The sequence below is a fragment of the Pan paniscus genome, chromosome 11 (assembly GCF_029289425.2).
Source record: "Pan paniscus chromosome 11, NHGRI_mPanPan1-v2.0_pri, whole genome shotgun sequence".
NCBI classification, from domain to species: Eukaryota; Metazoa; Chordata; class Mammalia; order Primates; family Hominidae; genus Pan; species Pan paniscus.
Genome location: NC_073260.2, coordinates 89,921,238 through 89,938,987, shown reverse-complemented (window position 1 = coordinate 89,938,987; position 17,750 = coordinate 89,921,238). Strand labels below are relative to the sequence as shown.

Genomic DNA, 17,750 nt, shown 5'->3' with positions numbered 1-17,750 from the left:
GAAGGGAGTAACAGGCAGGATTATTTAGTTCTCTTCATATAGGCGACTCACAGTATGGGTTTTTGGGGGTTGGGATTGGGGGAGACAGCCATTGATAGTAACAGGAGGCCTGACACTGATGAGGGGCTTTGACGTGGAAGGGCACCCTTCCAGGGAGGGACGCCCTGTCAGTACGGAACAGAGCCCATGTGGGGAGGGGCGCCCGGCTCGAATGGCGACAGCGGCGGCAGAGTCAGGAGGTCAGTACGGTGGGCTTCGGTTTAAATCTTTAATGCACTGGCTGGCTGGGCAGCGGCGGTGGGGCTGCGGCGGGGGAAGCCACGACCCGAGCGCTGGGGAGTAGGATCCAGGCCGCTGGACAGACAGCTCATCAGGCCTCGCAGAGGCTCCAGCTTCTGCTCCCCGGGGTGCGCCGAGCTGTGGGGCGACCCGACACTGGCATGAGGCGGGGCGGGAGCTACCGGATTCCCCCCGATGGGTCCTCAGAGACTGAGTCCCGTCCATGCCCGGGGCGGGTCCGCGGTATCGCAGCCCCCTCACCTCCGCTCCCTCCGCCACATGCGAAGCCAGGGGAAAAAGTAGAAACAGCCCCAGTAGATCCTGCAGAGAGAGGGCAGAGCCGGGCGGGGCGGGGCGGGGCGGGGCGGGGCGGGGAGGAGCTGACCCTACAGACTCCGCCCCGCGGTGCCTCGCCCTCGAGGAAGGCTCCGCCCCGCCTCTAAAAGCGGCTCCCTTCGCGCCCACGCCCCTGGGAGGCTCGCCCTGCCCACCCCTCGCCCCCGCAGAACTCCACCCTCCCCCACCCCGGAGCCGCCTGGTTCCTCCTCCGCAGAACCCGCCTCCACTCACTCCTCCTCCGCCTCCAGCGCCACCTCGTATCTCCTCATTCCCGACATGTCCTGGGCTCCGAACGTCTCCTGGGGAGCGGCATGATTGAATCAGGGATTCCCTAGCCCCAGGTCCCCTTCTCCGTCATTCTCAGGACGAGGCTGCCCAGTTCTCAGGTAATCTGAGGCTGATGCCCCCGGGAAGCCTCAGTTGCCACCACGGGACAGGGTGGGCTTGGAGATTTGGGAGGCACTGGAAGTTAAGGGGTGAGGAGGCCGGTCATCTCCGGGGCCTGGGGCATTTAGGGGGCCAGGACGAGAGGTTTGGCGGTCATGGGGCTGGGAGATTTGGGGCCCTGGGTGAGGATTTTCAGGGGCTGGGGTCACCTGGAGGGGGGGCTGAGAGGGGTCAGCGCAGCCTAAACTCCCGCCCTCCCTGGCTCCACCCCGGAAACGGACCGTTACTATTACGTCACAGGGATGCCGTTGCGCACTAGGTTTGCCTGTCCCCCGGAAGGGGTGGGGTGTTCATGTCTCCCAGAGGAGGCGGAGTCGAAACGTCATCTTACGGGGTGAGGCCAGGGGCGGAGTCGGTTGATTAAGATGCGGGCAAAGGACCCTCTTTTATAGGTGTCAAGTCAGGTTTTGGAGCTACACCTTGGGGGGCCGAGGCTTCCGCAGCAGGCAGCAAGAAAAGAGAGTTGGGACTAAGTCCAGTACTGTTTTCTTAATCCCCACGTCTCCTCTACCCCTCCCTGGGCTTCTGCCCTGCCAAGTGCCTCTCTTGCCTGCCTTCCTCCCCTTGTATGACCCTGGGCCGAGGAAGAATAGGTCCTCAGATAGAGTCCAGTCTAGAAAAGGCCAGGCTACGGAAATACCTGGTTGAGTGGCCTCGGCTAAGTCACTGAATGGCCGGAGGGTCATTGCCCTTCCTCTCTGGTCTGAGACCTATCTTCCTGTGATTTTTTTTTTTTTTTGCTACATTCATTCAATCAACAAATATTTGCTGAATGACCACCTGTGTGTCAGGCACTGTGCTGGGCATGGGGATGTAGTAGTAAAGAAGACAGGTGGCCGGGCACGGTGGCTCACGCCTTTAATCCCAGCACTTTGGGAGGCCGAGGTGGGTGGATCACGAGTTCAGGAGTTCAAGACCAGCCTGGCCAAGATGGTGAAACCCCGTCTCTACTAAAAATACAAAAGTTAGCCGGGCGTGGTGGCAGGCGCCTGTAATCCCAGCTACTCGGGAGGCTGAGGCAGAGAATTGCTTGAAACTGGGAGGCGGAGGTTGCTGTGAGCTGAGATCGCACCACTGCACTCCAGCCTGGGCGACAGAGTGAGACTCCGTCTCAAACAAAACAAAACAAAACAACCAACAAACAAGACAGGCACCTTGTCTGCCCTCTGAGAGGTAGGGGTAGAGCTGGGAGGATCAAAAGAGAATAGTGAGATTCTTATTATAAATGGAGCAGGCTGGCTGGAAGAAGTAGAAGGTGTCAAGAAAGGGCAATCAACCCAGTGTAGGAGGTTGGAAATAGCTGCCCCAGACCTCTGACATCCCAGTCAAGGCCCAGTACTGAGCTGTAGTCGGTTTGAGTAAGGGGAAAGACAGTCTTGGGGCTGGGCTGACTGTATAGGAGGGAGTGACCAGAAATAAGTGGGGTGAAAGTTTCCTCTGGTTGAAATGTGAGGAATGGATACCGCTCTTCTCTCCCCCATCCCACCCTCTTTCTCCCTCTCATTCTTGTCTTCCCTTGTCTGAGCCACATACAGATAGCAGACAGAGAGATCCATGGGTGCTAGGTGGTTTTATTGGAAGCACTGCAGTCTGGGAGTTCGGAAGCTATGCTTTCACCACGTTCACCCTTTCACTCACATTCACACTCATGTTGACACTCCAGGCCTGGCTGGGTCAGGTCTGGTGCCGAGGAACTAGAGGCCTGGTCTTCCCTTCTGGTCCTTGGTTCCCCAGGCCAGGGCTGTCTCTGGCACTCTCATGGGCTAACTGCTGTGGCTCTTGCTCTGGGAAAGGAAGGAGAGGAAGGGCCATGGGCTCTAATCTTAGACGGGGCTCAGAGGGGGCAGACAGGACTGGGGAGGGCCAGGCTTTCCTTGACAGAGGTCTTCCACAGTCTCCAGTTTGTGCAATCCATCCAGGGCTGGTCTAGAGGCTGCCTTTCAGTGTGGTGAATCTGGAGTCAGAGAGAATGGAGCCGCAGAACTCATCTTCCTGAAAGGCCCTGGTGTGAGGGGCAGATGCTGGGACCAGATTTGGGAACCTGTTTTAGGGGCTTCCTTGTGGGAGGGATTGGGCAAGGAGAAGTGAAGGAAGTAACATGGTGAATGGAGACCTGGATGATGGAGGAAGTGATTGGGAGGGGAGGAGACTGGACATTCTCCACCCCGACTCATAGGACAAAGTGCCCTGCAGCCATCCCTGAAGAGGAGGTAGCAGAAGGCACCAAAAATGTTCCCAGGAATTGGGTGTTGATTTGCTAAGAGGCAGAGTCCCCAGAGTTGTTGGTATCACCCAGAGCTAGGGAGTGAGTATTAGCTTTAGGGCTTAAGATGGGAAGGCCATAGCCCTGACTGGAACTTGGGATATCTGTGTCCAGAGCTTTAGTGTTGCTCTCTACTCCACCCACATGCACTGTTCTCTTCTTCCTCTGGGAAGTCCAGGCTATAGAGACAGAGCCTATAAAGAGAAGAGCAGCCAGAGGCTCCAGGACCCATCCAGGCACTGATACATACAGGAACAGCTGGGGTACAGGCACATCTACATCACACAGGTGCACACAAAGGGCATAGGCATACCCACACCACACAGGCACACACATAGACTGCAAAGGAATACACACAATGCACAGGTATACCCATGTAACACAGGACGTAAAGTCATCACAAGGGCACACCCATTTGGCATATGTACAGTCTCAGGTGCATATCAGTCTCAGGACCTGGATGTTGATATTGTGAAAGGAGAATAAATCTCAGAACCCCCAAATCATTAAACCAAGGGGAAAGTCAAGCTGGGAATTGTGTCAGGCAAACCTGCCTCTTGTTTTATTCCTAAAAGAGATAGCTACAAAGAAAAAGCTACATACCTCCCTCACAATTTATCCACAGGGAAATTCCTTATGGGCCTCAAGATCTTTACCTTAAAACAGTTGTGTTGAATTTCACCCTGGCAATGTAAACTGATAGCTTATCTTCACAGGTGCAGGACAATAGACAGAACTCAAAGTCATCCCTCTGCTCACCTGAGACAAATGTGTATCTGATTGCTTCTTCTGCCCTATTGTTTATGCAAAAATGCAGATCCACTGAGCCAGACTAAGGCATCAGTGTGACTATTCCTTTACTCCCCACTCCATGTAAATTGTGTATTCAGTGAAAGGCTGATCAAAGACCCCAAAAAATGCAGCCTTTTGTCTCTTATCTACCTATGACCTGGAAGCCCCCACTTCGAGTTGTCCCGCCTTTTCAGACTGAACCAGTGTACACCTTACACGTATTGATTGATGTCTCATGTCTCCCCAAAATGTATAAAACCAAGCTGTGCACCGACCACCTTTAGCACGTGTTGTCAGAACCTCCTGAGGCTGTATCATGTCATGAGTGTGTGCTCAACCTTGGCAAAATAAACTTTCTAAATTGATTGAGACCCATCTCAGATACTTTTGGATTCACAACATGAACTCAGCTTCCTTTACAGACTCCCTGAGACCTGCACATTGATCCCTGCCATGCCCCTCACCGTACCGTTTAACCCCTGCCCCATTTTACTCACTCATGGCAAGAAAACCAATATGCTGAGAAGAGGAGTGGTGCCACACACACAAGAGGCCATGGAGGATGAGCAGAGATGGACAAATGAGGAGAGTCCCTGGGAGCAGCAGGTGTGCATGGGTGTGCAGGAGTCCTTCTGCTTGTGTGGAGTCTGTGAGACTGTGTGTGAGGTTGGATGGGGAGAGCAAGCAGGAGAGGGATCATGATCATGAGGGCGAGGGAGTCCTTGGAAGACTGAGGGTCCATGAGTGTGTGTGGATCTGTAGGAGGCTGTGGCTGTCTCCTATTTATGGCCCCCTAAAACTTTCATTTTCTATGTTCAGAAACTTCCTTCCCTAATGGTGTGTAATAAAGAATTTGACTGCCTTTTGTCCCTGGCTCCTGAGAGGGAGACTAAACCTTTGGAATTTCCCAAGTAATAGGAGTGTCTTTATTACTCATGAGCCCCTTGGAACACACCTGGGTTTATGCTAAGAGATGAGATGACTCAGGTTAGAGGTTGGTCACAGTAAAGACCAACCATGTGATTAGAGAGTTGAGACTTTGGGCCAGGCTGACCTCTGGGGAGGAAGGGGGCGCTGGAGATTGAATTCAGGTATGTGGCCAATAATTCAATTATGCTGATGTAAGGAAATCTCAAAAAAAACTCTGGACACCAAAGCTCATAAAACTTTCTGGTTGATGAACACATTGATGTCCCAGGAGGCTGATGCACCTTATGTCTCCACAAGGAGAAACCACTGAGAGAAGCTCTGCATTTGAGACCCTCCTAGACTTCATCCTGTGTGTCTTTTCATTTGGCTGTTTCTGATTTATACCCTTAATAAACTAATTAAACACAGCACTTTCCTGAGTTCTGTGAGTCACTCTAGCAAATTATCAGAACTGACGGGTTTTGGGAACTTCTCAGACTTGTAGCCAGTTGGCCAGAAATGTGGATGGCTTGGAGACCCTACTTGTGGCTGGTATCTAAACTGGGGACAGTCTTGTTGGGGACCTTTCCCTTAAACCTGTGGAATCTGGTGCTAACTCTACGTGGCTAGTGTCAGAAGTGAATTGCAGTCCATGAGTTGGTAGCAGAATACTTTCCCACTGGATAGCTCCCCATCGCCTCTCTCTCCCTTTTTGTGGAGGAAACTCTTTTCTCTTTCACAACTCTCCGCAGTAGACTGCACCTGTTTTTCACTTTTTGGCTTCAGCTCCGAGAATCTCAGCAATAAGCAGTTTGGACAAGGGGAGGAGAGTTTGCACTATTACCATTAGGGGAAGATTTGCAAGGTTTGTGATGTTGCTCCTTTGGAGGCATTTGAGCCATCAGTCTCAAGGCTGGGAGTCAGGGTTTGGTTCAAGATTAGGGTCAGAGGTAGGAATGTGTCTCCTCCCTAGGTTCCTCACTGCCAGCTCTTCTCTGTAGTACTAAGATACCTGGGAGTAGGAGGAGTGGGAAAGATGGGACATAGCCACCCCCTAGATTCCCTGAGAGAGAATCACAAGAGCAGGGTAAGGATGAGAAGGTCCTCTCCCAGATTCTCCAGACCTCCCTGGGCCTATCACAGTGCCTATATATCCACCATCTGAGATCCATTCCTCCCTTGGAAAGTGAAGCTAAAGGGAACATTCTTTGGAAGCAGGTTCAGCTCCCCTATCTCTCATCTCTGGACTCTAGGACTTCACCTTCCTGGCCCAGCCAGCACTGTCCCTCTCCCTTATTGACCCATTTTCCTATGCCCCAGAGCTGAGTTAGAATAGCTGGAGGAGAACTTGGCCTAGAACATGCCCATTCTCTACCGTGGCCTCCCTATCCTGGGAATTGAGAGGGATTTTTGAGGAGAGGGTTTGGTCTGCTCACAGAGTAACAGGAAAAGAAAGGAATGAGGGAGTCCTGAAAAGCAGGCTTACTGTGTACTGGTTGCCAATTTGTCTGAGTCCAGTGGGAGAACACATCCAACAAGTTATATGAAATGGATTTATTACTCTCAGGTAGGCAGCAAGGGAAACAGAATCCCAGGATTAATTGTGAGGCAGCCCCCAAGGCTCAGGAAAGCTGCCCAGGGCAGATGGCTTCATCTGCCTATGCTGCACTTGCACTGCAGCCAAGGACTCCAGAAAGCAGCCTGCCTTGGGTTTTATACCCCAGGGCAATGTGAATTCCTGGGCTAAAACATTGAAGGATATTGTTTCTGGGGTGGGACTAGAAGAGAGCCTGTTCCTTATCTGTTTCTGTCACCTCTTCCTTATCTCAAGATTTTGCATTCCAAGTGAGAAACGGAGGAGAACTGGGTCAGTGTACGGTCACCCAGAGAACTGTTCTGCCAGACCCAAGAGATAGACCTCTCAGAAGACACTATTGTGGAGTGCTATTCTGTTTCCCATTCCAGATCTAGAGTATATAGTGGAGCAGATTTAATTGCCTGTATTTTTCTGCCCCATGCATCCATCCATCCATCCATCCAAGTGTCTATATGTCCACTCATCTTTATCTCTTCATCAGCCCATTCTTCCTTCTTTCATCTTTCATTTATTTTTTCATATATTCATTGTGACCTGTTCATCTGTATGTTCAACCATTATTCATTTATTGTTTCCCTTCATTTGTTTGTCTCTCAGTTATGGTAATAATTAACATTTATGATACTTAAGTGCCAGGCACCATGCAAAATGCTTTAAATTCATTGTCTCATGACAAATCTATGAAGTGGATTGCTGTGGGCTGTTTTTGTTCATGCAGACCACTTTTCTACTTTTCTATACCCCTTTTTGTGGTTCCTGTAGGAAACTCCTTTCCCACTTAACATGGTCTTGGTGGGGCTGTCAGCTACAGTGCTCTGATCAGAGTACCCCTTTTCCTGGCCACTGTGATAGACTGAAGAACTGAGTATGTATCACAAGTACAGTTAACCAGAGCTTTCTATGAGATTTGATGTTTGGATGCTAGGAGAAAGAGAGTCTCTTTTAGATCAATCAATATAAAAATTTAGGCTTGAGGCTTCTAGTGGCCATATTTCTTGCTACTAGAAGAGCACCTGTATCTTAGACCATTTTCTGTTGCTTAATAGAATACCTAAATCTGGGTAATTTATAAACAAAAATAATTTATTTCTTACAGTTATGGAGGCTGAGAAGTCCAAGATTGAGGGGCCATACCTGGTGAGATCCTTCTTGCTGGTGGGGACTCTCTGCAGGGTCGTGAGGTGTGGCACAGGGCATCACATGGTGAGGGGGCTGAGTGTCCTAGCCCGTGTCTCTTCTTAGGAAGCCTCTAGTCCCACACCCATAATAACCCATTACTCCGTGGATGGATTCATCCATTCATCAAGGCAGAGCCCTCATGACCCAATCACTACTTAAAGGCCCCACCTTTCAATATTGCTACATTTGGGATTAAATTTCTTTTATTTATTTTTAATTTGTTATATATTTTTAAGAGACGAAGTCTCACTCTGTCACCCAGGCTGGAGTGCAGTGGCATGATCATGGCTCACTGCAGCCTTGAACTCCTGGTCTCAGCCAGTTCTTCTGCCTCAGCTTCCCAAGTAGCTGAGACTACAGCTACAGGTGTGCACCACCATGCCCAGCCAGGGATTAAATTTCAGCATGAGTTTTGGAGGGGACAAATATTCAAACCATAGCAACCTGTCTATGACAGGAATGAGATCCCTACACAAAAAGATTAGTCAGGGCATGGTGTGAGCTCATGCCTGTAATCCCAGCACTTTGGAAGGCCAAGGCGGACAGATCACCTGGGGTCAGAAGTTTGACACCAGCCTAGCCAACCTAGTGAAATCCTGTCTCTACTAAAAATACAAAAATTAGCCAGTTGTGCTGGCATGTACCTGCAGTCCCAGCTACTCGAGAGATGAGGCAGGAGGATTCTCTAACCTGGGAGCGGGAGGTTGCAGTGAGCCAAGATCGTGCCACTGCACTCCGGTCCGGGCTACAGAGCGAGACTCTATTTAAAAAAAAAAAAAAAGAGAGGAATTAAGGTAAGGGAAGGAGATAACAACATTTCAACCCCTGGATCCAGCCAGGGTTGCAGATAATCTTCTCCTTAATAAGAAGCTTTTTTGTTGTTGTTGTTTGTTTGTTTTTTTAAGATGGAGCCTCGCTCTGTTGCCTAGTCTGGAGTGCAGAGGTGCGATCTCGGCTCACTGCAACCTCCACCTCTTGGGCTCAAGTGATTCTCCCACCTCAGCCTCCTGAGTAGGTGGGTGCCACAGCCTGGCTAATTTTTTTTTTTTTTTTTGAGACGGAGTCTTGCTCTGTCGCCCAGGCTGGAGTGCAGTGGTGTGATCTCGGCTCACTTCAAGCTCTGCCTCCCAGGTTCACGCCATTCTCCTGCCTCAGCCTCCAGAGTAGTTGGGACTACAGGCACCCGCTGCCACGCCTGGCTAATTTTTTGTATTTTTAGTAGAGACGGGGTTTCACCATGTTAGCCAGGATGGTCTTGATCTCCTGACCTTGTGATCTGCCTGCCTCGGCCTCCCAGAGTGCTGGGATTACAGGTATGAGCCACCGCACCCGGCCAGCCTGGCTAATTTTTGTAGAGACAGAATTTCCCCATGTTGCCCAGGCAGGTGTCAAAGTCCTGAGGTTAAGCAGGCCACCTGCCTCAGCCTCCCAAAGTGCTGGGATTACAGGCGTGAGCCACTGCATCTGGCCTCATACATAGTTTTGATATAACAAATTTAACTTTTTGCTCAAGGTGCTTTGAATTGGGTTTTTGCCGTTTGCAACCGAAAAAGCCCTCAGTAAAAATGACTGTGTTATCCCTATTATACAGATGGGAAACTAAGACCCAGAAAGGTTAATTTTCCCAAGATTTCCCAGTTTATAATGAGTGGAACACTGGTATTCGGAGCAAAACTCTGCTTTATTACCTGTATGTGTCCATCTGCCCATCTATCCATCCGTCCATCCCATCCATTTATTTCTCTGACCATCTTTCAATGCCAAGACACTGAAGACAATTAGTCTTGTTTCACTTGCCAACTTCAATTCTGAAGCTGAGTCTGGATCAGGGATTGGTAAACTTTCTGTAAATGTCCAGATAGTAAATATTTAAGATTCTGTGGGCCATACAGTCTTTGTAGCAACTACTCAGCTTTGCTGTTGCAGCACAAAAGCAGTCATAGATATATTTAAATGAATAAGCATGGCTGTATTCCAATAAAACTCTATTTACAGAAACAGGTGGCAGGCTGCATTTGGCCCATGGGCCATAGTTTGCCAATCCTAGTCTGGATCAATGGGGAAGACATATTATGTTTTATTATTGGGAACATGAACAGGGAGTGCCCTTGTGTTTGTACTGTGATTATATGCTTAAACAATTGTAGTGTGTCCTTGGTGTATGTGAGTGATTGGCTGTGTGATTGATTATGTGTCTGTGTATGTATGTGTGTGGGTAGAGACGCGTAGATGGGTAAGGGTGTCGGCAATCATGTGTTTGTGTATGGTGTTTTTGTTGTTGTTGTTATTTTTGTTTTTTGAGACAGGGTCTCGCTCTGTCACTCAGGCTGGAATGCAGTGGCGTGATCTCGGCTCACTGTAACCACCACTGGGCTCAAGCTATCCTCCTACCTCCCAAGTAGCTGGGACTACAGGTGCGTGCCACCACACCCCACTAATTTTTTGTATTTTTAGTAGAGATGGGGTTTCACCGTGTTGCCCAGGCTGGTGTCAAACTCCCGGGCTCAAGTGATCCGCCCGCCTTGGCCTCCCGCAGTGCTAGGAGTATAGGTGTGAGCCACTGCGCTGGGCGGGTTTGTTTTCTGGCTGCTTTTTCAATCCATCTCTTTGTGGTTCTCAATCTGCAAGGGCCTGCAGGGGGCGTCCAGTGCCTAGGGAAAAGGGGCTCCTGGCCTGGACTCTCAACCTCATGGGGCCTGCAGAGGGCGTCTAGCATACGGGGAAAATGGAGTGTGTGGTTCCTGGCCTGTGGAAGAGGGGATCTGGCCTAAGTGGGCTGTCATGTCTTATTCCAGAAAGGGGCTGGAAATGAGCAAGAAACCAAATTACTCAACTTCTGAAAGTCCCTGATCCTGGGAAGGGGTCTGCTTCACTTCCTATCCTTTTGCAAATCCTCTATTCATGTCTGGAGGGTCTCAGTCCAGCTGGAAGGGCAGAGCTTGGCTCTGCGGTCCCAGAGTGTGGGTGGAACATTGCACAGAACTTCTGGAGGTGATGGGATATCAGGATAGGGGGAAGTCTTGAGCAATAGCATACACCCCTTCCCTGCATCCTATCCCCTGGAGCTTGAAATAACGCCACTGCCAGGGTTTCCTCAATAGTTATCTCCTCTATTCCCTGCAGTTTGGGTCACTCTGAATCTCAGGGTGCCTGGGCCTGGGCTGAGCTTGCTTGGGAGAAGCTCAGGAAACAAGGGCCCCTGGATGTAAAGCTGAGGGTGACCTCTGCTATGTGGTTGGAGATGGGGAGCCCTGGGGTGTCAGAGGGAAGTAGGGAGGGGAGGCTGCCTGAAGGAGATAGCTTTGCAAAAAGAACCTCAAGTATGGGTGGGAATGGAGAAAGGACATTCCAGACAGAATGAACAGCAGGCACAAAAGCTCAGAGGAGGGACATAAGAGTTTGTGATTAATCCCAATGTAGGTGGGGCGGGGAAAGGGCTAGTGGTGGGAGAGGCTATATGTGTGTGGGAGGTGGAGTGGGGGAGTTATTTCTGGTCATATATAATTTTGAAAAATTCTTGAGGAAGGAGCCATGGGGATGGCCAAGCCCAGATGTTGCAACTGCCCTTAGGAAGGAGGCTGAAGTCAGGGCTGGGCTGTAGTAGCAGGGCTGAAGAAGTGGCGCAGATACCAGAGACATTAAAGAGGTAGAAGTTGGGCTGGGCATGGTGGCTCATGCCTGTAATCCCAGCACTTTGGAAGGCCAAGGCAGGTGGATCACTTGAGCCCAGGAGTTCAAGACCAGCCTAGGCACAATGGGGAAACCACATCTCTACAAAAAATACAAAACTTTGCTGGGCATGGTGGCGGGCACCTGTAGTCCCAGCTTCTCAGGAGGCTGAGGTGGAGGATCTCTTGAGCCTGGGAAGTTGAGGCTGAAGTGAGCCATGATTATGCCACTGCACTCCAGTCTGGGCAACAGAGTGAGACTCTGGAAGAGCCAGGGATGGTGTACAGATCTACTTCTGGGTTCCAGGCTGCAGAGCCAACTGCCTATTTGGGATTTCCTTGGCTTTCTTACAGATACTGGATTGGGCTATTTTTGCATTGTTATAAAGAAATACCTGAAACTGGGTAATTTATAAGAAAAAAGGTTTAGTTGGCTCACAGTTCTGCAAGCAATACAGGAAACATAACACTGGCATTTACTTCTGAGGAGGACTCAGGAAGCTTACAATCATGGCAGAAGCTGAAGGGGGAGCAGGCATCTCATATGGCAGGGGCAGGAGCAAGAGAGAAACAGAGGGAGATGCCACACGCTCTTAAACAGCTAGATCACATGAGAACTCACTCATTTTCAGGAGGACAGCACCAAGGGGGTGGTGCTAAGCCCTCCATGAGAAATCCATTCCCATGATCCAATCACCTCCCGCCAGGCCCCATTTCCAATACTGGGGATGACAATTCAACATGACATTTGGGCAGGGACACATTTCCAAACTATATCAGATATCTTATTCCAAAACCAAACTCCTGATTCTCAACACCTCCCTCCTAGCTTGTCTTCTCCCCAGTTATCCATCTCAGAAAAGGAAGCCACCATCCCTCCAGGGGCTCAGGCTTGAAGCCTGGTGTCATCCCTGGTTTTTCCCTTGCCCTTATGCTTCAAATATAATCCATCAGCTCAGCCTCATGTTCTACTTATAAGTCCATATTGGATTCCTCTTCTCTATTCCAACTGCCACCACCTAGGTTAGGCCAGCATCATCTCTTTCCTAGACTACTGGAAAAGCCCTCTGACTTCCCCATTCTTTGTACAATTCATTTTTCCAGACTGCTGATAGGGTCTTTGTAAACTGTTTTTTTTTTTTTTTTTGAGATGGAGTCTCGCTCTGTCACCCAGGCTGGAGTGCAGTGGCATGATCTTGGCTCACTGTAAGCTCCGCCTCCCAGGTTCACGCCATTCTCCTGCCTTAACCTCCCGAGTAGATGGGACTACAGGCGTCCGCCACCACGCCTGGCTAATTTTTTGTATTTTTAGTAGAGACGGGGTTTCACCGTGTTAGAAAGAGGATGTTCTCGATCTCCTGACCTCGTGATCCGCCCGCCTGGGCCTCCCAAAATGCTGGGATTACAGGTGTGAGCCGCTTCGCCCAGCCAGTAAACTGTTAATGAGATCATGTTACTCCTCAGGTTAAATCTTTCACAGCACTTATAGAACAAAATCCTCACTCCTTCTTGTGGCCTGCAAAGACTTGGATCCTATGATTCCAGCCTCTGTGTCCTACCTCTTCTTATGCCATCTCCTCCTCGTCCATTGTCCTCTGGCCACACTGGTCATTCCTCCTTGAATGGCTGGCTTCTTCTCTTTTAGGTGTCCTGGTGGTTAATACTGAGTGTCAATTTGATTGGATTGAAGGATTCAAAGTATTGATCCTGGGTGTGTCTGTGAGGGTGTTGCCAAAGGAGATTAACATTTGAGTCAGTGGGCTGGGAAAGGCAGACCCACCCTTAATGTGAGTGGGCACCATCTAATTGCTGCCGGCAATATGTGCAGGCAGAAAAATGTGAAAAGAGAGACTGGCCTAGCCTCCCAGCCTACATCTTTCTCCCGTCCTGGATGTTTCCTGCCCTTGAATGTTGGACTCCAAGTTCTTCAGTTTTGGAACTTGGACTGTCTCTCCTTGCTCCTCAGCCTGCAGACGGCCTATTGTGGGACCTTGTGATCGTGTGAGTTAATACTTAATAAACTCCCCCCCTTTATATATTTTCTTTCTTTCCTTCCTTCCTTTTTTTTTTTTTTTTTTTTGGAATGACGTTTTGCTCTTGTTGCCCAGGCTGGAGCGCAATGGTGCAGTATCGGCTCACTCTGCAACCTCTGCCTCCTGGGTTCAAGCGATTCTCCTGCCTCAGCCTCCTGAGTAGCTGGGATTACAGGCGCCTGCCACCACGCCCAGCTAATTTTTGTATATTTAGTAGAGACGGGGTTTCACCATGTTGACCAGGCTGGTCTTGAACTTCTGACCTCAAGTGATCCGCCCGCTTAGGCCTCCCAAAGTGCTGGGATTAAGAGCCACCATGCCTGGCTCTTTCTTTTTTTTTTTTTTGAGACAGAGTCTTGCTCTGTCACCCAGGCTGGAGTGCAGTGACGCGATCTCGGCTCACTGCAACCTCCGCCTCCCAGGTTCAGGCAATTCTTCCACCTCAGCCTCCTGAGTCTCTGGGACTACAGGCATGGGCTACCATGCCCGGCTAATTTTTGTATTTTTAGTAGAGATGGGGTTTCACCATGTTGGCCAGCTGGTCTGGAACTCCTGACCTCAGGCGATCCGTCTGCCTTGGCCTCCCAAAGTGCTAGGATTACAGGCCTGAGCCATCACACCCGGCCCCTTTAGATATGTCTATTCCATTAGTTCTGTCCCTTTAGAGTTTAAACTAACACCTGTCTGGTTTGAACCCCCTTCCTGCATAAAAGCCCTACAGGCCAGATACTCACATTCCCAGCCTCTCTTGCATCTAAGAAAATCCAACCAATCTGGATGTACCTTCTCAGGGCTGTGAATCAAGTATTAGTGATGCAAAGAAGCAAGGACCATGGGGAATCCATTTTGGTGGTGGCAGTAGAATTGGTGGCAGTGCCATTGTCTCTCACTTGGCCCTTTGACTCATCAGATCCAGTGGTGTTTGAGGTGTCTGTGGCCAATTACCATGCAGTATGAAGCCCAAGAGCAGGTTGCTCACATTTCCAGCATGCTTGCTTCTGGGTCATTGTCACCTTTCCCTTAGTCTGCACCTGCAGCCTCATGGAGAGTTCTTGATGACCGTTGACTCATAAGCCAATTTTTCAGCTGGGTATATATTATTCTGCACAATTTTCTGGAACTAGTTTAGAGTGGATCACTATAGCATTAAGGCCCCATTCAGGGTGATCCTGAAAGACAGTGGTGGGCGGATCACGAGGTCAGGAGATCGAGACCATCCTGGCCAACATGGTGAAACCCCGTCTCTACTAAAAATACAAAAATTAGCTGGGTGTGGTGGCGCGTGCCTGTTAATTCCAGCTACTCAGGAGGCTGAGGCATGAGAATCGCTTGAACCCAGGAGGCGGAGGTTGCAGTGAGCCGAGATCGCGGCACTGCACTCTAGCCTGGTGACAGAGTGAGACGCCTTCTCAAAAAACTTCCATATTGTGGAAAGGACCATGTGCCAGTGAATGGCAGGCAGTTCTAGGAGCTGGGAGCTTCAGTCCTACAAGCACAACTACCAAAAATAGCAGTGAGTTTGGAAGAGGGCTCTGAGCCTCAGATGAGATTGCAGTGCTGGATGACATCTTGAGTTCATTTCTTTTATATTTTTAATTTTTATTTTTGCCTGACAGTCCAAATATGTTTGTATGACACCTTGAGTTCAGCCTAGTGAGGCCAAGATCAGAGGACCCAGTCAACCTAGACCTACACTGTTGGCTCACAGGAGCTGTGAGATAATAAATTTGAGTTATTTTAAGCTGCTAAATTTGTGGTGATTTATTTTACAGCAATAGAAAACCAATACAAGGCTGGGTGCAGTGGCTCATGCCTGTAATCTCAGCACTTTAGAGGACAAGGTGGGCAGATCACCTGAGGTCAGGAGTTTGAGACCAGCCTGGCCAACATGGTAAAACCCCATCTCTACTAAAAATACAAAAATTAGCCAAGCATGGTGAGGGGTGCCTGTAGTCCCAGCTACTTGGGAGGCTGAGGCAGGAGAATCGCTTGAATCTGGGAGGCGGAGGTTGCAGTGAGCCGAGATCGCACCACTGCACTCCAGCCTGGGCGACTGAGGGAGACCCTGTCTCAAAAAATAAAAAAATAAAAAATAAAATAAGAAAACCAATACAAGAAGAGAATAATAAATGTCAGCTAAGTCCCAGAACCAGTTGCAGAACTACTGACTGTAACTTTTATCCATATTCCCTTCCATGTGAAATGTGTCTATTTTTCTGTTCTTTAACTGACTCCTCTTTTCTTTTATCCTCCTTTATTGCATTCTTGAATATAGGTTGTTGTGGTGGTATTACTACTACTCAGCAAGATTCTGGTTTTACTTCTCATCTTGGGAGTTACCACCAAGACGTTAGGTATGGCTGTGTGACCCACTTTGGCCAATGAAATGTGAACAGAAATGGCATATGTCACTTGTGGACAAAAACATTTAAGCAAGAATTTCCCTTGCTGTCTTCCTTGACTGGAGCGACCATGGAAGCCTGTGTTGAGATGAAGAGGCTGCCAACAGATCAAAACACTTGAAAACTTGAGCAGCCACATGGACTACAACTGTGCTGGAGACTTGCCTGGACCCACAGCAGGCTTGGTATGCATGGGGAATAGAATTTTGTTGTATTACACTCCTCAGATTTGGATGTCATTTGTTATTACAGCATTACCTAGCCTATTCTGACCAATCAGATGTGTTGGTGGTGGTTACCAGGTGTTAAAAATAGAGATGTAAGATTACAGTAAAACTGGAGGGGGAAAACATGTCACCCCAATATCTTGGATTTAGAATCAGATGTTGCTATGGAATGAATTGTGTCCCCCCCCAAATTCGTATGTTAAGTCCTAACCCTAAATGTGACTGTATCTGAAGATGGGGTCTTTAGGAGGTAATTAAAGTTAAATGAGGCCGGGTGTGGTGGCTCACACCTGTAATCCCAGCCCTCTGGGAGACCGAGGTGGGTGGATCACCTGAGGTCAGGAGTTCGAGACCAGCTTGGCCAACATGGTGAAGCCCTGTCTCTACTAAAAATACAAAAATTAGCTGGGTGTGGTGGTGTGTACCTGTAGTCCCAGCTACTTGGGAGGCTGAGGCAGGAGAAGTGCTTGAACCCAGGAGTTGGAGATTGCATTGAGCCAAGATCATGCCACTGTACTCCAGCCTGGGTGACAGAGTGAGACTCCATCTCAAAAAAGAAGAAGAAGAAAAAAAAAGGTTAAATGAGGTCATAATCCGATAGGAGTATAGACTTAGAAGAAGAGGAAGGGACCTCTCTTTGTCTCTCTCTGTCACATAGTAAGAAGGCGGCTGGCTGGTTGCAAGCCACAAAAAAAGCCCTCACCAGAAAGTGACTATCTTGGCACTTTTTTTTTGAGGCAGGGTCTTGCTGTTGCCCAGGATGGAGTGCAGTGTCATGATCATGGCTCACTGCAGTCTCAGCCTCCTAGGCTCGAGAGTTCCTCCCAGCTCAGCTTCCCAAGTAACTGGGACTACAGGCACCTGCCACCACACCCGGCTAATTATTTCTATTTTTTTTTTTTTTTTTTTTTTTTTGTGGAGACATTGCCCAGACTGGTCTCAAATTCCTGGGCTGAAATGATCCTCCTGCTTTGGCCTCCCAAAGTGCAGGGATTACAGTCATGAACCACTGAGCCTGGCCCATCTTGGCACTTTTGATCGTGGACTTCTAACCTTTAGAACTGTGAGAAAATAAATTTCTGTTGTTTAAGCTACACAGTCTATGGTATTTTGTTATGACAACCTGAACAGACTAAGATGGATGTGGTAATTTCTAAGGCTCTGAGTTGTCTGTCTTTGGGGGGGGGTGAATTTTTTTTGGCTGTATAAACAAAGGTGATATTATGTTAGGTGATACGCTCAATTTTCTAAGAAGTCTAGGGTTTGGGAAGAAGGATGTATGTTGATCTTGGATAGCCATAGTGTGGACTATAGAGATATTTATTATTATTATTTTCATTGCCCACAAAGTTAGCCCCTTTCTGTGTTTGAGAAATTTCCTATTATATTACTCTTGGTTACTGGTAGACTTTGCTTTCCATCATAGAATCCCCAAAAGTCACATATTAATTTTCCCAGCCCCCTCTGCACTAGGACTTGGACACATGACCTAGGCTTTGCTAATCATAGGACTGTGAATAGGAAACTAGTAGTGATGTGAAGGAGTGGGGTTATTAGAGAATCCATTTTTGGTGGTGGTAGCCGTGGTGGTGAAAGTGATGTCTATTTTACAGGG

General features: G+C 48.9%; 1 protein-coding gene and 1 long non-coding RNA gene across 2 annotated transcripts; one reads left to right on the top strand and one right to left on the bottom strand.

The window, feature by feature from the left end:
• Positions 1 to 254: 254 nt before the first annotated feature.
• LOC100977215 (uncharacterized) lies at positions 255 to 1,319 on the bottom strand. The gene is made up of 4 exons (XM_034967377.3): positions 1,215 to 1,319; positions 850 to 917; positions 541 to 600; positions 255 to 417 (listed from the first exon to the last, which is right to left on the bottom strand). Exons 2-4 carry the CDS (start codon positions 894 to 896, stop codon positions 261 to 263), a joined length of 264 nt encoding a protein of 87 aa, XP_034823268.1. The 5' UTR covers positions 897 to 917; positions 1,215 to 1,319; the 3' UTR covers positions 255 to 260.
• Positions 430 to 17,229, top strand: LOC129398693 (uncharacterized). The gene is made up of 2 exons (XR_010109153.1): positions 430 to 1,004; positions 15,782 to 17,229. It is a non-coding gene; the product is annotated as an uncharacterized LOC129398693 (long non-coding RNA).
• Positions 17,230 to 17,750: the final 521 nt, after the last annotated feature.